General features: G+C 34.4%; 1 protein-coding gene across 2 annotated transcripts in view; it reads right to left on the bottom strand.

Moving 5' to 3' along the window:
* The window catches only part of ubr1 (ubiquitin protein ligase E3 component n-recognin 1), a 149157-nt gene that overhangs the window by 94192 nt on the left and 32960 nt on the right, over window positions 1-22005 (bottom strand). For both annotated transcript variants that reach the window (XM_051919763.1, XM_051919762.1), the window contains exons 5-12: window positions 18279-18409; window positions 17334-17472; window positions 17016-17078; window positions 13074-13197; window positions 10741-10848; window positions 7844-7932; window positions 3358-3456; window positions 88-245 (exon numbers count right to left, since the gene is read on the bottom strand). In XM_051919763.1, the coding sequence (XP_051775723.1) occupies window positions 88-245; window positions 3358-3456; window positions 7844-7932; window positions 10741-10848; window positions 13074-13197; window positions 17016-17078; window positions 17334-17472; window positions 18279-18409 (911 nt within the window). The remainder of the gene's footprint in view (window positions 1-87; window positions 246-3357; window positions 3457-7843; window positions 7933-10740; window positions 10849-13073; window positions 13198-17015; window positions 17079-17333; window positions 17473-18278; window positions 18410-22005) is intronic.

The raw sequence follows: 22005 nt of genomic DNA, 5'->3' as shown, positions 1-22005 counted from the left end.
ACATTTAATATATATGAATGCATTCAGTTTGGATATGGCACTATAAAAATAGCTAAAGATTTTAGATTTTAATTTAATCACACTCACTTGAGGTCATGGAAGACCACTTGTATCCTAAAAAACTTCTCAGAGTTGTAGCCCTGAAAATGAAACCGGTTACTTCTATCCAGATGCTCTTTAAGCATATCCATCAGCGTGTCAATGATCACTTTTATGACATTAACCTCCTCAATCAGCTGTCTTGCCTGTAAAAAGAACACAAAGAGAAAGATTTTTAAAAAAATCCTCTACTCAAAGGTCAAGAATAATGCAAATGTTGAAAGAAAATGAAAAAGGAAAAACCATTTGAAAAAACAGAATGACTTTTTAAATACATTTTCCTTACACAACCTACACAAACCAATACAACCGAGTTTGTTTTCCCACCTCTTAAAACAAGCAAGTTGACATTTCTTACTTCACAGTTACAAGCAAATTCTATAACCAATGATGAACTCATTTGACACAGTAAATGGAAAGAGCACAATGGTGGAGTGGGCACAGTAGACTGGGGTAAAATCTCAGCTCAGTCAAGCTATGTGTAGAAATGTACTGATACACCATCCAAGGCTGGTTCCCCACAGCCCTAAACTGGATTAGGCAATTTTGATAATATATACATGGATGAAATATATCACTCTCATTAAATTTTTGAAAATATTATATAAGAGGTAAACATAAATCAAGTGAGTGAACAATTAGACAAGTGTCCACCAGATTGGCCTCTTATCCCTCATACCAGTGTGTACCGGCTTTATATTAAAATGCACTACTTTAAATCTGAACTCCAACCTCTAGTAAATGCATGACTCAAATAAGTATGATTAACTGTGTTACCTTATTAAAAACAATTTTGTAGAAATTTTCATACTTGATCTGTGATACGAGAATTAAATATCAATCTAGATTAAGAAACTTTTTTATTCACATATATTTGACAGATGAGCACAAACTGCCCTTACAGTGCAACACACTCAGAAAGAACCACAATAAAAAATAAAGACTTTAAAAAGATTAAAGTAGAAAAGATTATCACTTGGGCAAACTTGAAATGTACCCTTGTAGATTACTGAATCCTTTCAGAGATTCTTGCCAGTTAAATTCTTGTTCATTAGCCCACAATAAGCCTGCAAAGGTTTACCATGTCAGATGCACTGTAGAGTGTTGTAAATATCTTATGAATACAGACAAAATAGCTACAGGGCATGGGTGAAACAAAGAAATAATTCAACCTTTAAGAAGCAGAAAAGGAAAACTATTACTTTTAGAACTCCTGTCTGAAGCTTTAGAAAATAAATTGTCACTCGGGTGAAAACAGACCAAAAGTAAAGTCTATTACTGCAAGATGAAGTGGAAGGAAATATTACAAATTACATTACTTTGTTATGTGTATTTATTGGCTACAAATAACACTATTTAAATGCAAAAATGTTTTGCTGCTTTCATAGCTTGTACTTCACACTTTACTCAAACGGTCATATTGTTTTAAAACAGGTGAAGCCACAAAGCCACCTTTATACCTCATGCTGAAAAATGCAGTGAGGTTTACTTTCAAACTGCTCCCTTCATCCTTTACTGCCTGCCTGTTTACCTAAAACGGAGGTCCAGTGTAGATCTAGTGCCTGTAAAGGGGGCAAGTGACCCAAAAACACCTCATTAGCTGGATGCTTTGGGTTTACCTGGAAAACGAAAATAATGCAAAAAGCGTCCTATAGCATAAGATCCAATCATGTAAGCTACTTTCAAAATGATTAAATTTGTACACAGTTTTAAAAGTATACTATTAAGTCAATACAAGTACGTCATTACACAGAGCTTCAAATCTCAAGAAGTTAGAAAAAACACATTTGTAAACACTGGCATCATCATTGCAGCTACATCATTATCGAATTATCAAGATGTGCCAATTTTTTTTTTAAAGAAATGGACACTTTCTGCCTAAACCTTTGAAGTTATTTGTAAGAAATACAGTAATAACCAACAAAGAAAAAAAATCTTAAACGTGTCAAACAGAATTTTTCACTAGACTACTATTTTTGTTTCAACAGCTTTGAAAAGTGAAAGAAGTTAACTAAGGTGGGGCATGGGTGTGTATTTTTGAATCTTATTTTAGTGTATGTCAATGGTTTGTGTAATTTCTAAGCAAAGATTTGGCCTAAATCAAATAGTTTCAAGTTAATTCTCTACAGAGAACCACATCATAGTGATCAGTGTAATTACTATTAGTTGCTCAAGTATTACGACAATTTTAGGTTATGTTATCTTAAAAAGCATTTTGGGTCAAATGTAATTCTGAAGGTTGGAAATGAGTAAATCATAGTTAGTGTGTTTACCCGTGTTACATTAAATACATAGCAAAATGTTTAATGTTAAGAAGTATACTGAAAAAAAAAATTAAACTACTGTGACTGTACACTGATAGTGAATTTTCACTAAATTTTATGGAGTACAGAATGCAAGCATTAAACAAAATAAGAATGTCTTCTAAAAAGCTCCCTCAGAATTCTATTTTCTTTTATTAGGGATTGTACAATTTTTTTTAGCTTAGAATGCTACATCAAGTAAGAAATCTGGACTAACTGATGGAATAGGTTGTAAAAGAAATGTCAGCATCTTCATGGATTTCTTTACCAATAAACTAAATGGCAAAAGGATGTAGACCAGCTGTCAGATCTAACACTGGTGTGCCTTAAAAGGTTTCTTTTTATCATTAGTCACTTTAGTGATTAAGTTAACAAAAAAGAGTAAGAAATTTTATCTCTGACTTATATAAGTTAGTCAAAAATTATCTCTTGGATCCAACATCATTTAAATTCATCATACATAACAGGGATCTACACGTAATAAAAGTAACAGGGAAATTATGATTTCTGGGATATTTAAAGTGGCTTCTGCACTTTTAATAAAGAAATTCAACATGCAAGTTCATAAAAATTATGGACCATTTTTAAAATTCATCTGTAAAGTTTAAGAAATAGCTTCCTGAACTCCAAATGGGGAAAAACTTGCTTAGACAAGCTGGATACAGTAGACTTTGACTTTACCCAAACAAAAAACAAACAGTTACACCGCTGCTATGACACAAACTTCATGCTATGAAAAGGGAAGCAACGCAAAATGCAGCAAGATGGCTGAAAACACCAGGGAAGAGTGCAATTGTGTGTTGCATTAGGAAGGCTGAACTGGAGTGCTGGAGTTATCCATCATTTGCTTTGCAACATTTTTGGTACTGGTGCCGAGGTCTGAAAGCTGGTATCAATACCAAATCCGAATTTAAGTACCGTACCAATCCAAAAGTAAACTGGAGAAATTACTTACCAGGGTAGGAACTGTAAAAATCTGAACTGACAAAGCTGTTACAGATATGCTTCTTTCATGATCATCAGCTATAAAGTCTTGTTGAAGCTGCTTGTAATGCTACAAAAATGTAAAAGAAGCTTTTAGCTTAAAGAACACTTCAAAAGAGTTGTCATGTACAGTTATCACAATTTGTTAACTGGCTAGCAAATTAATATTCAACTAAATAAGCATGCATTTAATGATTGTAATAAAAAATACTCATTCTGGGTTAAAAAATACCATCATTACAGACCAACAAACAAAACAAAACTTTCAGTTTCACCCTGGATCTGATTTGAACAATGCATGAACATTCAGGCAGCTATCCATTTCACTGACATACAAGGACAAGCCAAAATCCCATTCTTTGTCAAATTCTAAACTTTCCTAAAAGTAACACTATGGAACTTTCTGGTAGTCTGGAGGAAATGCATAACATGGAAAGATGGTGGGGTTGGAGTTCTTGTTTCTGTTCCTGCTTGTACAAGGTCAGGAATGTACAATCAGCAAAAGGTCCTTACTTTAAGGAAACTGAACAAACACACACATAAAAAAATATCTTGGATGCACTTTGTCATTGAGATCTTTAGGTTGTTGATTATAGTAAAGTAGAGAGAATCTGATCTAAATTCAAAATGATTTGGTACTTAGCTATTTGAAACTACATTTCTCTTCTTTAGAACCATACAGGGTGGCTTAATGATAATTTAGAAAAGATTGCTCACAACAAAGAAATTGGGGTGTGCAGCCATAAAACCGGTTTACAAATCTAGTGAAATTGCCAGTTTGCGTCTTCTTTCAGTCAGTACTTTAAATGCTTCTTGATCTTCTCTAGACCTAATGCTATAATTCATCTTGACTACCTCTTTCATAATCTTTTGACTTCTATGACAGGTTCACAAGAATCTTGATCAGTATCATACCTGTCTCCTCAGCACTGCTACACAGCCACTGCATTTACATAACCATTGTTGTCTGTGGACTATGTTACTAATAATGAAACACTAGAGTACTGTTACTGATTACTGACTCAGTCTCACTATTATTAAATTCTTTGTGAAACTGATGCTGGGATACATTAAAAAACAATATTCCAGGACAATTTGGACCATCTACAATTTGTACATCATCACAAGTCCAAAGAGGAATGCCATGCCTCTTTAACTTCACCCCATCCTGGTATACCTTGAATAAACACTGCTGTATCAGATTACTGTTAACAGACCACAGCTCAGTAATTAACACTGTAGTACCATCAAATATGACCACTAAAGTCCAGGTTTTGCGAATTCCACCTTCTGTTACTGAACTCTGGACTTCCAAACTAGCAGACCTATCATGTGCTAACTGGCAGCACTACTTCCTGCACACTTGTCCTTAACATGGGCACTGTGTGCTGAACTTCCAGTTGTACTCCGTGTTCACCTTGTTGACTGGTCAGAAACACGAAGTTCATCATTAAATTTATTCATGGCACCATGCATGGCCTCACAACCACCTAAGATGAAAAGGGTTACCATGAATAGAGACTTCAGGAGGTAGGATACAGAACACTTGCCCACCTGAATTAAAAAGAGGATGCTTTAAAGGGGCTCACTTGTTTAAATTTTTTGGAGTGACCATCACTGATGTTCTGTCGACACAACACATCTCGGCTATCACTACAATGACTTAAAAATGCCCTTACTTCCCCATACACCTGATAGAGTTGAATTTCCTAATTAATGCTTATTAACTTTTATATGTGTACAGTGGAGTCCATCTGAATGGCTATATAACATCTTAATACAATACCTGCTCAGGATAAAAAAAAAAAAAAATACACTGTAGTGTTGACATCAGCTCAGAAAAATTACTCACACTTAGTTCAGGTCATATATAACACTTTCTGTCTTAGAAAGACCAGTAGTATTAAAAAGCTCAGCCATTCAACATGGTCACTTTTTCTCCTTCCTTCATTCTGGTAAATGATTAAAGGCAATTAGCACTTGCATATCTAGACTCCCAGCCAGCTTTTATCTATAGATACAAAAGCTACCAAACAGTCATTCCTACTGACAAATGAATGAGCAATTCCTGCATATGTCATCAGCTATAGCAAGTATTGTGTGGTGTTCTGTTCATTGTCTGTTTCCACTATACTACTTTCACTAGTCTGTAAGTGATATGCAAGTTAAGAAACTGTACTTGGTACACATGTCCAGACATTTGAACCTGAATTTACACTTGAGTGGAATTAACCTGTTCTCTGCCAATAAACCACTGCATACAAGATAGTGCTTTGAAACAGGGTTTTAGTGTTATTTAGAAAAGTAATTTTTAACTTGCATAACTCAACAAAAGCAGCTCATGTTTTCTCAACTGTAGAGAGGACAAAAAGGACTAATTATTACAATAATATTACAGTACATCTAGTTGAAGCCTTTATCCAAAGCATTTACATGTATGTTATGCTGGGATATGCTATAAATGCAAATTGAGTAACTTGCTCAGGGATATACCACAACTCCACCAGATACCTCTTAGTGTACATTCATAACATATTGCCTAAATAGTGATTTTTCCATAGTATATGATATATTAAATCTGCTTTTAGATGAAAACAGGGTGTGCTAGTTATGCAGCTTGTGTGATCTTTGGTACTACTGGGTATTATAAGCAAAACTGAAAATCATAAATTGAGTTTGTGTCATGAGTAAAATATGATCTTGCCTTACACTTTTGCTTTATTTAGTTTCACACATTCAATTGATTACATTATAAAGTATTATTGCTATTATAGTAAACAGAATTTTATTATAATTTGATCAAGAAAGGACTTTCCTAAAATCTTTAATTATGCACAATTTAAGATTTAATTGTAAAATCAGCAATGTTATGTAATTCAAATTCTTCTAATATCCTTTATGACACTTAATACACTTAATATAAATATTTAACTTTCCATGGAGTTCAACACACAAGATTTTACCTGGAAAGAGATATAAAGTTGCCTATTTCAAATGGAAAAAAAACATTAAAAATAAAAAGTACCGATTGTATTTTATGAAAATTTTTTGTTAAAATTATAAAAATGTGGCGTAAAATATAACAGCAATGATGAGAATGTAAGGTCAGTCATTCAGGAGACTGAAGTCAGCGAACACTGAATTTGCGTCATACATTTGGTTTTTGAAGATAAATTATGCATCATACTAATGAACATTAGGTTAAAGCACACTTCATATATTTGAAAGAGTAAATTTGAGTACAGGTAACAACAGCCCAAATAAAACAAAGACCATTTAATTGGAGTTCTGATATAAAGGATTAATGTAAAACTGATACGTTTGATTTCAAACAGGAAGTTTTAAAGTTGTGACGAATGAAGAAAAAAAAAAAGGGAAAAATTTGAAAAACTAAAGCACCATGAGGTTGTGATATTTATAATTTTAATGAATGTGACAGATCCATTAAATATTACTCTTTGGTAATATATTTTTAACCAGCTAATCACACAAATGTAAAGCTTACAATACCAAATATTACAAATCTAATAGAGTGGGTTCTCTGACAACGCAGACTGTAAAAGCATGCTGTTACAGAAACTGGAATTTTTCAGAATCATCTTGGAATTCACTAATTCAACACTAGTTGAGTACAGATATGTTTGAGTTTTTATTTTTAGTGTAGATTTTAAGTAGTATTTTTCAGTTATTGGAAAGAAAATGCCAAAGAATTAATTTAGAAATGTGCATATCAGGTTGCTCATAATATTATTCTTTATAAACTTTATGCTGAAAGCACCCAAGATAATAAAATCCCCATTTGTTGTTACCCATTTAAGCACTGTATCTTAATATTTATGAATACCAATATTAGTTCACTTTAATGATAGCTGGGTAACTACTTGATGGCTATACCAATATTTATAGCTCTTGTTACTGTTAGTATTTATATATTTTATATTGTATTACAGACAAAGGCTCAATATTGTTTACTTCAACAATGGAGGTAATTTAATAAAATGCCACTGAATGGGATTTCTGTTTTTACCATGGTATCAAAATGAATGAAGTATCAGAAAATTTCACTGGTGTTGGTGTTGAATACAAAAATTCCAGTATCATGACACCCTTAGATGTCACTATGAGTCACTATGCAATATTAGCAATCAACTGAATAAACAGCATTGAGTTTGGTGCGTTCCAGTTATAAGTATTCTTGATATTTCATTATTTGCACTAGACAGAGGAATTCACTGATCAAATTGTTATTTCAGCACGGTGTTAAAATTAAGATTTTTAAGACTGCTTCACACAAATTCAGTTTTCACACAGGTTCAACAACAGAATTTATAATGTTACTAATGGAAAGTGATACTCTGACAGAGAAAAAAGAAGTCTACTGAGATACAAGAGTTTTATAATATGACCAAAAATTTATGTGCATTAAGTTTACCCCATTTCATTAAGGTTTAACATACCTTGGCAAATTCAATTGCAAACAGTCTTTTGTATTCGATTTCCATAAGCAAACTACAAACAATCAGTTCATGAACAATCTTTCGTGCACCTGTGGGAATCAGCATTTAAATTATTACAAACAATTCTCTTTACATATTAAATATCTGCAAGAATTGTATTTAAAGCCCAGAACCATCTCTAGAAATATTTGTTTTACTTTTTGCTCCATGTAATTTAAGTCTAAAGTCCTGTGTAACAAATCACCTAATTACGATGAATATGATAGGTTAAAGCACAATTATTTTAATAGTATTCTCTCTATCTAGAGTACAGTTCTAAAATGCCCATAGTCCTTGAAATTTGTTTTGCTTTTAGCATTCTAGTCAATGCTGATGTGCTGATCGTCAAATTAACATCAAGACTAACTAATGTAACACAAAAATGTATCATTAAGAATTTAATCAGTCTGCTTCATAGCATATTCAAAACTGTACATTTTTCAGATTTTCAAATTTTAACAAATGTTTAACTTTTTCAAATAATAATAATAAGAAGAAAAAGCAAATGTTCTAATTATGGAAACAGTTTTGATTTGACTAAAGCTAAACACATACTGTAATTAAGATGTCCTATAAGTGGCCTGGTCAGTTATCCTCCAGGAAACTGCAGTTGCACAGAGTTTTGTTTTTACTGGTACATTTGTGTCACCATTGAAAACATGTACAGTGGTGTGAAAAACTATTTGCCCCCTTCCTGATTTCTTATTCTTTTGCATGTTTGTCACACAAAATGTTTCTGATCATCAAACACATTTAACCATTAGTCAAATATAACACAAGTAAACACAAAATGCAGTTTGTAAATGGTGGTTTTTATTATTTAGGGAGAAAAAAAAATCCAAACCTACATGGCCCTGTGTGAAAAAGTAATTGCCCCCTGAACCTAATAACTGGTTGGGCCACCCTTAGCAGCAATAACTGCAATCAAGCGTTTGCAATAACTTGCAATGAGTCTTTTACAGCGCTCTGGAGGAATTTTGGCCAACTCATCTTTGCAAAATTGTTGTAATTCAGCTTTATTTGAGGGTTTTCTAGCATGAACCGCCTTTTTAAGGTCATGCCATAGCATCTCAATTGGATTCAGGTCAGGACTTTGACTAGGCCACTCCAAAGTCTTCATTTTGTTTTTCTTCAGCCATTCAGAGGTGGATTTGCTGGTGTGTTTTGGGTCATTGTCCTGTTGCAGCACCCAAGATCGCTTCAGCTTGAATTGACGAACAGATGGCCGGACATTCTCCTTCAGGATTTTTTGGTAGACAGTAGAATTCATGGTTCCATCTATCACAGCAAGCCTTCCAGGTCCTGAAGCAGCAAAACAACCCCAGGGAAGGTTCACCACTGTTCCATGTTTTTGTCATTTGTGGATAATGGCTCTCACTGTGGTTCGCTGGAGTCCCAAAGCTTTAGAAATGGCTTTACAACCTTTACCAGACTGATAGATCTCAATTACTTCTGTTCTCATTTGTTCCTGAATTTCTTTGGATCTTGGCATGATGTCTAGCTTTTGAGGTGCTTTTGGTCTACTTCTCTGTGTCAGGCAGCTCCTATTTAAGTGATTTCTTGATTGAAACAGGTGTGGCAGTAATCAGGCCTGGGGGTGGCTACGGAAATTGAACTCAGGTGTGATACACCACAGTTAGGTTATTTTTTAACAAGGGGGCAATTACTTTTTCACACAGGGCCATGTAGGTTTGGATTTTTTTTCTCCCTAAATAATAAAAACCATCATTTAAAAACTGCATTTTGTGTTTACTTGTGTTATATTTGACTAATGGTTAAATGTGTTTGATGATCAGAAACATTTTGTGTGACAAACATGCAAAAGAATAAGAAATCAGGAAGGGGGCAAATAGTTTTTCACACCACTGTAAGTTGATGTTGTCCTGGGAACTGCACTCTTCTCTTACAGTGTCTGACATGACACCATACAACATTTCCTCACATGAAACTTTATTAGTCTTCATTAATTATGTACATTTTTTCGTCAGTAACTGGTGTTATGAAACCATATATTCTTTCATGATAGTGTATGTTGAATGAAAACTTAATTTTTAACTGTGCCTACTGTTATAAATGTTTATAGAATGCTACCGTATATTTAGATCACATATTTGATATTGTTAAAATCAGATTTCAACCAGCATTTTCATTTCAAGAGCACAGGTGGTAGGGTGCTGTCAGTAAACTTGTGTCCGCTTTTTACTATTTCACAATAGAGCCTCAAATAACACCTTTAGAAAGTATAAATACCTAAATAACATGCATCATATTTCTCAAGACAGAGGCTTACATATTTAAGTTTAAGACTATGTTCTCACTAAGCTGTGCCGCAGAGCACTTTTGAATTGCACAGCTCACGTACCCTCCCACACAGCAGTTTAGACATGCTGTGTAGCACGATGCAGCTGTTACAGCACGTTTCACCCACAGCTCCCGAAACTCCACCAGGAATCCCCCCACTTGAAATTCAAAAGGTGATTCAAGATATTGGTCATAAACATTAAGTACCAGCTCAGTGTTATTCACATCCAATCATCGGCTTAAAAGAGGGAACAGTGGCAGAGCCCCACATGCAAGTAAGATCAGGTGTGGAATTGTCCACATGTGGAGTCATGTTGGTGCTCAAAAAGTTTTGGATTCTGGAATCTCAGATACTGATAATTTTGAAATTTTCATATGCTCACCTAGACCTTCCCCAACACCCCCACCCCCCCACACACAAAGACTTCTTTAAAATTGCAGGTAAAATTCTGAAACTCATTAAATGACTCCAGAGATTCTACACTCATAGGACAAGGCTTAATTAAGCTTTGGCTCTTTTTGCTTTCTATAGTGTAATTAACTTTAATTTTACATACCTTTATAAAGTTTGGAGTCATAAAGCATGAGTCGGCTGATTAAGCAGTGGTTCTCAGGAATTAGCTCATTTTGTAAAGCCACCTGGCAGAATAACTGGCGGAAAGCAGCTAGGAATAAAAAAATTCAAAATTGTAAATCAAAAGAACATGTGTTTACTACAAAGAGATTACATATACTGTAGAATTATAATTAGAATCAAATACCAAATAGAGTTAAAAAGGTTAGATAACGGCTTACAAATACATAAATAAAACAGTAACCTTTGTAATTACTTTTATGTAGTTACAATTTTGTAAATGCAAGATAAACTATCTAATCTGAGATCCAAGTCAAGATTTATGAAATAACCAAAACAAATTTTCATCCAACCATTTACATAGAAACAGCCTATATAAAAATAAAATTCAAAAAATAATTTCTTGAATCTCAAACAAACAGCATAAAAGAAAATGCAAACAGGATACTACCTCATATATAATAATATCTAAAAACACACACCTACAGCAAACTAAATAAAGACTTGTTAATTTAAACCATAAGCGGAAGGTGCTTCATGCTTTAGGGCAAGAAAGAAAATAAGGAGATAACAACAACTTAAGTATTTTCTGGGCCACTGACATAGTGGAGGAGGTTCAGGTTCCTAGACAAGATTAAGAGATAAATTTAATGAACACATGAACGAAGGAACAGAGAGCAACACTATATGCTAACAAATATATGCAAGATGCAATTGTGTCAGTCTGCATGGACTAGAATATTGATATTTAAATAAGAATACTAAGGAGGTTGTGTAATCAGGTAGGTAAACAGAAAATGTGCACCTGCAAGTTGTAACTGTTACAAGTGAACATTGTCAAAGAATATCTTAACTGATCACTTAAAGGAAACACTGCTATGACATTTCAAAATTAAATTCTAAGATTGACAAAAGGGAAGAGTAAAGGAGGGATACACATATGCCAGCCTTAAAATATGTTACAACTAGTTAAGCCTATAGCGTGAATAATGTGTACCAATTCTAGAGTCACATATTGCAGAGGTGTCAGCTAATTTCAAAGAATTAGCCAGGGTAAGGGGTGTAGTGCTGAAGTAGAGGTGGTTTTATTTTAGAAAAACTATCACTTCTTCCAGAATTTATTGTTGTGGTAAGATTACTACTAACTGCTGACTGACTGTTGAGTGCTCTTGTCGTTAGGAAGAAAGCCAATTTAATGTAAATTATTTTGCACTCATGTGCATAATGCATTTGCTCACACAAAGCTCGCTCTAAATGAATACTTGCATTAAAATGCAACAAGAATATTGAACACCAAGCACTAGTAAGTTAGCACGTAGCATGTATGTAGTACTTGATCAATAAATAGGTATTGGACATAGTAAAACTCTCTGATAAAGGAACAGATTTTTCTTTATAACCTATTCTTGCAACATAGGCAACATTTAAGTTTGGCCTAATACCACCCTAGAGAGACCACAAGTGACATATGTAGCAGCCGATTGATATGGTGGTACTGGAGTCAAAAATACACCGTAATTATTTTACTTATTTTGCAGAACAATGTTTCAAACGTATTAATAAGTGTCAGGGAAGTAATATTACAGTACTTTAAATCACATAATACAAATAATTTCAACTGCAATTAACCACAGGAATATACTATACACAGACCTTATGTTTACGCATTGTAAAGTTTTGTATAATGCTGATTTTCCGAGCTGAGGGATCATTAAGTGTGTAACCTACCACTCCCATCACCTGTACTACCTGAGATAGCACAGCTGTGAGGCATACTTAGGGCACTGGAAATTATAAGCAGCAGTTCACTCAGTTAAATGGCCAGCTGATGCCCGGGCTGCTTACCCGTAACACAGCAGTCAGTTACATTTAGTGACATGTGTGCACAAAAGCAAAACATGATTGAAAATGGTGACTAAGTCCATATCGTGCAGTACTATTTCTCACTGTTAAAAGGCAGCTGCTGCGTATTTATGTGTGTCAAAATTAGTTGCTCCTTTTGTAAGTAAAAATCAATTTAAATTCCTTTGAAAATATATATTTTTTTTATGTGCTTGTTCATATCTGTGAAATTGCTATCAACGGAGACATGCTTGTACTTAACAAAAAAACTAAAGAGCCCCCATCTAAGAAATACCATATTATGTGAACTAGACAGACTTTCTTTGCAAAAGAATCATCGAACACTCATCACAACAAATTTGCATAACTGCTAATAGAGGTTATATATCTGGTTTGTAAAAAAAAAAAAAAAAAAAAAAGTTGAACAATTATTACATAATGCATTTAAGACAGAATGTGTTAAGAAGTTCCTACCAGAGTAGCCAACAATTTGTTGAAACCAGGTACCAAGTCGAAGAGCAAAACTCTGATGTGCCATTGCAGCAGAGTGCAGAATCTCAACTCGCAAGGGCTGGAGGGATATGTTTTCAGAGTGAAGCTAAGAAATGGAGATTAAATGTAGACATTTTGAAGTAAAGATACATATCAAAACACACAGGAAAATAAAAAGTCAAGTAAGCTTTATTTTTCACCAACACACACTCTGATGGATGGGGAAGAAGCATTCATCATCATTCGGATATTGGCAGAAAAATTGTGTTTTCAGTGTTCTGCAGCTTTATATAATTTGTATGTAACATCAAGCTCATCAGGTGGGACAAATGTAACAATGCAACCACTGACAATAGCCACAGAAACCTAATGCTAAAAATCTGTGTGTTTTTAGAAACTCCAATTAAAAAATTAATCATTTTGAATTTAATGAAATTAAAAAAGAACTAATTGGAGAGCTGGTCTCGTCCGTTACAGGAGATGGACGTCAGAAACGGAGCTCCGTTAGCAGCGGTGTTATTTTTTCTGTTATTTCTTATTATCCTGAGGCATCCTGTATTTCCCCAACCCAAGTATTTTCTATTACAGTATATGCAAGCATATATAAACATGAGCAGCAAGAAAGGGGCTCAGCCTGTGGACTAAGGGGGGGGGGGGGGGGGGGAGAGAAAGAGAGCAAGCTATATCTAATCTATCCTTTTAATCCTTATAATGATAAGTGCCAACATAACAATAGGCTTCATGACAATAGCACCTGGGAAAATGGGAAATTAAAGTCAAAGCTGTCTCACTTTCAATTAAGACTATAAAATGACATCAAAAATTCAGAATCAAAGTTTCCATGACGGGACAATTACCTTTGTGAGCTGGAATGTTAAAGGCCTGAATCAAGAATTAAAGAGAAAGAAAGTATTCTCTCATCTAACAGGTCTAAACGCTAAAATAGTATTTTTACAGGAGTCCCACTTATTAAGTAAGGATCAGGTACGGCTGCAAAAAGACTGGACTGGCCAAATGTTCCAATCCAGCTTTACAAAGAAAATTAGAAGTGTGGGAATTCTTATACATAGAACAGTCTCATTTGTAGTACCAGATGTAGTATCTGATCCTGAAGGGAGATATGTGATTTCCATGGGTAATTTATTTAAATGTAAAGTGATTCTGATAAATGTTTATGCACCCAATGTGCATGATAGGGAATTTATGCAAAATATATTTGCATCCATTCCCAATATGAACACTCATAAAATTATAATGGCTGGGGACTTTAATTGCGTTTTAAATCCAGACCTAAATAGGTCTCCTGTCACAGGGGTAATGACATCTAACACTGCAAAGACAATTACACAGTTTGTAGCTGATCACAACCTATCAGACCCCTGGAGATTTCTAAACCCAAACTCAAGAGCATATTCCTTCTGCTCACCAGTGCATCATTGCTACTCAAGAATTGATTATTTCTTTGTAGATAACAATTTCCTGCCTACAATTAAATCTTGCAAGTACGATGCTATTGCCCCACATACCCATCTCGCAGTTGGCGTCTTAACCCACTTTTATTAGCGGACGACAACTGTACAGAATTTATATCAAAACACATCAGTTATTTTCTAGAGACAAATACATCTTCAGAGGTCTCTGCAGGAACACTCTGGGAAACCCTGAAGGCCTTCTTAAGAGGACAGATTACCTCATACCTTTCCCATAGAAATAAATTGGAAACCACAAAGGTATCAGAGCTAACCAGTGAAATTACTAGAAGAACATGCCAGATGTCCAAGTGAGGCTCTTCATAGGAAGAGGCAGGCTCTGCATTCAGAGCTCACCCTCTTCACAACTAAAGAAACTGAACAACTCATTTTTAAATCAAGACATCATTACTATGAATATGGAGAGAAAGCTAATAAAGCTCTTAGCTCAACAAATCCACAAGCAAGAAGTTCGCAATGCAGTCCCAGCAATCACCAACACAAAACGGAGACAAAATCATTGACCATAAAAATAAAATGCACACATTTAGAGACTACTACAAGTTCTTAGGTTCTACCGAGCTTAAAGAAGACAAGACACAATCTAATGCATTTCTGGATGCATTACAGATACCACAAATAGATACTCTTAGTGTAGAGAAATTGGATAAACCGTTGGCACTATCAGAATTACTAGATGCTATAAAGTCAATTCAGAGTGGGAAAGCAGCAGGCCCCAATGGCTACCCTGTCGAATTTTATAAGAAATTCCCCACTCAGCTAGCTCCCCTTTATTAGCAACATTCACAGAAGCTGGAGAAAATAAAATTCTTTTCAAACATTTTGCAAAGCATTAATCACAGTCTTTCCTAAACAAAATAAGGACTTATTACAATGTGCATAATAAAGACCAATTTCACTTCTGAATAATGATGTTAAGATACTCTATAAAAAAGAACAGACTTTTTTTGATGGCCCAGTATACAGTATATTATATTAACAACCTACTGTACATAACACCAGACTACAGCACTTTCTGAATGTATAGCTTATTGCAGATTTTAGCACTACCACATCTAATACTTTGCAGTTCTAAAGACATTTTCATGAACAGTTACAGGTCTAAATGTCTGAGGCTATACGTCTTACAAGTAGCCTGCGTTAAAGAAATACTCAACCCAAAATTGATATTTTATTTTACATGTTACTAATCCCATGTAGTTTGTAGCGGTAGCCAAGAAAAATTCAGAATCTCGTGTTTTCATGAAGATAAAGATTCAAACTGAACAAGACCTAACAGTGATCAACTCTGGACAGTGGCAAATGATATGAAAAATATCTATAGAATAAGGGCGATAGATCTTCAATTCAGATGCACTGTATTGTGGGAATGTGCCTATCCTCTTTCTCTGTAATGCTAGTATGTTTTCCGGAAATAAGTATTATTAGTATTTTAGCAAAAAATACACATATTTTGCACCTACTGAGGATACTTAACAGATAACAGACTTATGGATGCAACAACTTTGAGAATTTTTTTTTCTTTTTACCATGGACATTTTTCGCACTGTTTGCTTTTGTCCAGAGTTGGTCACCACTGGAATCTATCAGTTTGAACCTTCATGAAAACATGAGATTAAAAACCTTTCTCGGACACCTCTACAAACTACGCTGAGTAAGTAAAAAAATAATAGCATAATTAATAACAACAACAACTAATGCAGTTACGCTATTACTAATTTTTTATATGATTTTACCAACTGTAACATAAGAATGTTAACACAATATGGACAAAACTATACATGTCAACAAAGAGTATAAAAAATACACAGCAAGCCTAACTGATTAAGTCTACTAAAGCCATCACAAGAAAAGGTCAATTATGCTCAACAATGTAAATATTACTCTTATATTAATCTTGTAGAAAGATACAAAACATTTTTGAGATATAAACCGAAGAACTAAAAAAATGAAAATAATTTTTTTTCTTCCAATCAAGAAAAAGTGCATTTCTTCACCTTCTGATTTATTCGTGTATATTACGGTTGGAAACCAACCAACTTAATGCATTTATCTTCACATTTTTCTGCTAAAAGACAGCTGTACTCAGATGTAAGTAAGCTACATCAAACTGGATAGTCAGGATTACAAGCAATTAATCAACATCATTTGCTACTTCAAATTAGATTATTAAATAGCAAAAATATAATCTGCTCATGGCCACCAAATTGAAACAGTTACAAATTACCAATTTATCATAAATAAAATGCATTGTGTACACTTGTAATTGCCTATAACATTTACAAAGACAGCTTACTGTTTAGGAAACTTGTGTAATGCAAAGATTTTAATGTTTACTGATGAAAAGCTTTGAAGGGATCTGGGATTGAGAGTACAGTATAAAAGTCTAAATATGAGTAACAACTCCTTGCTCATTTGTTACTTTTACACTCACTCTTATAGCTTGTTTTGCGTCCTCACAGGCTTGAATTGATCCTCTTTTAACAGCTCTCCGACCCTGGGATGGTAAAAAAGAAGTATTATACACACCTTTACTTAAAAAACTGCAGAAATTATGTATTTTATTAATTTTACTAGATTCACATCACTGTTCACGTAAAAATGTGTCTTTGGTTACTTGCAAAGAGCTAAATCCTTAAATGGAGGAAAAAATAAACAGATCTGGGGCATTCTATTAAATGACTAATGGCAGCACTAATATCAGAAGTGTTGTTCATAATGATTAATAATAATCCACTGTTCGTTTGCTCACCTCCTTGTCAATAAGACTAGTATGATTATGTGCTTCCCGCTGGTTACAGCTGACTGCTTTTTGTAGAGAATAGATGACATGGTCAAAGGAATGGTGTTCATCATTGTATAGTACACAATAGTAAGTGTCTTCTACGGTACTGTTGGTGAAAAAAGCAGACAGAAAAATATTACATTATAAAACTTCTCATAGCCTAGTTTTAAAAATGTAAATGACTTAACATTGTTTTGGTCTGCTTTCAAAGACAGTTATCCATTCAATAAAAATGAAAAAAAAAAACAGTTTTTATTAACTAAACATCCTTCCATCAATTACAATCTACAACTGCCAATACTGACATGGTGCCTGCCCCATTAATATATACACCTTTACTTTACATACCATCTTACAATAGGAACAGCACAAAATAAAGTACACATTGTGATAAGGAAGCTACAGCTTTACTTTCTGGTGATACTTTGGTTGAAAACAAAGCACACCTTCTTATGAACTCAAGTCAAAAAGAAGCAAGTTTCATATTTCATGACAATAAGTCTTTCCAGGGCAGGGTGCTTGTGTCTTTCTGAACCCTGTGAAAGGTAGCACCCCTTGCCCCTTTGCAGGGGAACAGCATTGAAGAAGACATCATTGAATTTTATTAAATTTGACAAGACAGGAATGTAGTTGATTTGTTACTGAAAATTTACAAACTTTCTCAAGTGTGCCTTTAACGTCTATTGGAAGACTCCAAAATTATTATAATCTGCTGGGAACAAAGTGTTTTGAAAAAAAGACTGCTCATCATTTTTATGTGCAAAGCAAAGGCCAGATTACAACAATATGTACACTATATTAAAAATTTATTTTTTCTTTGCAAGTACAAAATATTGCCCACTAAAACAAAGCATTAGTAAAGTTAACAATTACTTATTTTGAAATCATGTTACAAAATTACAATCAAAGCACCTTGGCTGCAGTTCCACAGGCAGCTCCTTTCCTTCTACCCAAACTAGCATGTCGACAGTATACTTCAACAAGAGATGGAAAAGCATCTGCACTCTCTCCAGCATGTCAGCATCTAACTGGTCCTCTGCACACTAAAACAGAACACAGAATTTAAGATCAGTTAGGACAAAATTGTTTAAAGAGTACTAGTTAACCAAAAATGGCATTGGACACAAGGATTGTACTGTCATAATAATGGCAATGCAAGCATTCTGTTTTATTGTATGTATGCAAAGGTTTTTACTACCATTCCAAAATGTTTCCTGAAGTTAGTGACAAAAATAGGTTCTTCTCTTACAGAACATATTTACAACAACATTTACTTATATAGCACGTTTTCATACAAATAATGTAGCTCAAAGTGCACAGTGTATCTACTTGCACAGCCTTAGGTCATGGTCACATCTTTTAACATCCAAACCAAAACAGAAAAACAAAACATGATTCAAATCAAATGTTTAATAAAATATAAAAAGCAAGAAAACCAAATAATCAGAATTCAGATCTGTTAAATTTCATTTGCTCAGCATTCGGCCAACTTCAAACATCTCCTGTTTAACACTGCTGCAGTTATACTGTATATTCACAGCTCGCAAAATGGTTCCCATACTATCATTTTCAGCTCACCCTAATAAACAATGCCAACAACATGCAATAGTCCATATGTGAAAATGAAAACAACACTTACTAAATAATTACTAACAGTGGCAGTAAACAATACAATTCTTCTTTGTCTTTATCCTTACCCACTTCTATGTGGGGGTCGATGTGACTCATCAACCTTGACCATGCATTCTTCGGCACCTGCTCGCCAGTCGGTCCCTTTACCTTCCTTTACTCTATCCATCCACTTCCCCTTCAGCCCCTCCCACTTTCTCTTCCCCTTTTCTTGCATAAAACTCTACAAGTTTCAAACTAAATTCTGATATGAGCAGTTTATTCTCATTACACAAAAACCATATGAAAGTTTATAAACTGTATTCTTCCCACCTGCCGTGTGATATATTCTGAAACAGTTAACACTTTTGACTCATAAAATCAAGAGAGTTTACTACAATATGACCAAGATCCACAGTCATGCTAAAAGCCTAGTTGCAGGTGTTTTCTATTTACAATCAAAAACTCTGTAGGAGTCCTAACTTGTACACAGACTACCTCCATATCAGCAATATGTTTTGTTGCTCACATGGCAAACATAGAACAAATTTCCACATTGCATTTTGGTGCTAATCAAAGTTGAATAAAAAAATATGAAATTTTAAAAAAACAAGAAAGAGAGCCTATAGAGGACAAGGAATCACTTTTCCGGGTTTCAAATCCCAGGAAGCATTACGGCAGACAAGTTCCTAGTTTTGAGGGACATGCTGTTACCGTTTGTTAGAAGAGCTCACAATTAAACTAGTCCCCAATAAAATAAATTATACTGTATTTTAGTATCCAGGCTAAACTTTTTACTCCAAGTAGGCAGACATACAGTTCAAATATATTGTAATGCATCACTGTGGTATATAACCATACAAACTGCTTATGAAATTATTATTTCATGTAATTTCCACTTCCACTGTTAAGGTACATTGCTTTCTTTTCTTTGTATTACACGTTTTTGCTTTGATTCAGTATTACGCTATGAGAAAATATTTCTTGGGCTCTTCCAAGAGAAACACTGATAAGCTTCTTTGTTCCCAGAGATTCTTCTACTATATGGGGAGAGTAAAGCGCCTATTCAAACAGTGATTAGTTTCCTGTAACAAAACAGTAATATCTTAAAGGGTGACACACATACTGGCATTTAAGACCAACAAACACCAAACTCAGAACAAGCCCCACCACCACAGCTGCTGACCTATTCAACTCTTAAACTTCTAAATTGCTGCTCTAAGCAAACGTCCACACTCCAGACCCCTGTACACTCAGACAGCATCTGAAGTTGAACTCATCTAACTCCTGCATTCATCTCTGTTAATTGTTATTATGGATCTCTTTAATACAAGTATACAGTTATTATTTAGATCATTATTCATTTGAACTGCTGTGGTCATTCTGTCACTATTGTGACAATGAAGTAGGCACTCTGGATGTAACAACCTTCCCACAGTGAGATTCCCTGCACTGAACCTGGTCCACCCATGAAGAGCACACACTCTGCTGTATTGCACAATACTAATGAAAATGCTTGATTTTTGAGCACGATCTATTTTTATAATGCAAAGAGATTCTATATTTTGGGGCACAGTTAAAACCAAAATGAGCTAATCTGCTTCAGCTCTAGAAATGAAACTAAACAAGGCACACCTAACACAATGACCAAGTTTACACAATCACACTTCAATATACTCATCTTATCAACTCATAACAGCACCAAATAACAATGGAACTTCTACCATATTCAGTTATTTCATTCTAATTTAAGATTTTGTATGCTATTTTTGGCTATTAATACAATTTCCACAAGTTAATTAAATTTAACAATTTCATTAAAATACATATCCATCTTTAACAAAAAATATTTATACTGTATGGCTTATTAAAGGAAATTGTATTGTTCTATATATTAATTGTTCAAAATGCAGCAGAATTCTTTTCTTCCTAATAAACGTACTCATGCAGCAGCTGGTATTAGCCTACAGTGTTTGTTAAGTACTTGGTATCGGTAATCATATGAGTTAGAAAATGTACTGATTCTTAAATATTTTGGTAACATTGAATCATCTGGAATAACAACAGTGATAAGAGAAAGCAATTACATTTTTAAATTTTTAATGGTACTTTACAATTTTATATAGTTAAAAAGGGCACCCAAACAGGTTATTGCTGGTGCAAACATTTTCGTAGACAACAGATTCAATTCAAGTGTGTCAAAATGGCATTGTTAGCGGATGGTTGTTAAAGGGTCTGTGACGAATTGCAGTTTGTTTTTCTGAAATGACATTTTTGAAAGAAGTACCCGATGAAGAGTTAGAACCTCGGCACAGTCTCAATGTAAAATTGCTGGCTGCTCTGGACCATGATGGAAAATAGGTATGAAACTTTGCTGATAAATTAAATTATAGTGTCAGAGAAACAGTGAATCAATATAATGTGCCTATTGTTCACTATGTGCTTAAAAAGAGATGCTTACATTACTTTTTTTTCTTTTGCTGTTAACTTCAAGTAGCAGGAGAAGTGAGTCCATGTGCAAACGGCTTGCAAGTAGCTCTCCCAGTGTTTAATTTGTATTGGAGATCCATTTCAACCTCAAGAGTGGCATTGAGTTTACAAATTTGCTCATCAGTTGGAGATTCTGACATTTCAAAAATATGAACAGCATGCACTTGTCAAATGTCTCAATTAAGGCTGAACTTTACTAACTAATTTCCTTTAATATGCCACATTACACAAAAGTCAGTCCCCTTGGAGTCCAGCTGTTTCATGTGGAAAAACAGAAAGACAACTGCAACACATCCTCTAAACTTTATATACAAACACACCTAAAAATGGTATATGTGCATCCCTAATTAAAAGATTTAATGTAAGTTGTATTGATTGAGGGTGAGACTGACACTACTTCAAAGACTTTACAAAACAAAGGAACCTCCACATTTCTACAAGACAGGACAGGAGAAATAGATGATAGACAGCATTCATCCTGGCTACTTGGGGACAGCATATGGTCACACTCTAATCCTGGAATTGATTCCGCAGTTTATGG

Source organism: Erpetoichthys calabaricus, chromosome 16, assembly GCF_900747795.2.
Source record: "Erpetoichthys calabaricus chromosome 16, fErpCal1.3, whole genome shotgun sequence".
NCBI classification, from domain to species: domain Eukaryota; kingdom Metazoa; phylum Chordata; class Cladistia; order Polypteriformes; family Polypteridae; genus Erpetoichthys; species Erpetoichthys calabaricus.
The sequence above is the reverse complement of the archived record's forward strand: the minus strand, read 5'-3'. Positions and strand labels throughout refer to the sequence as shown.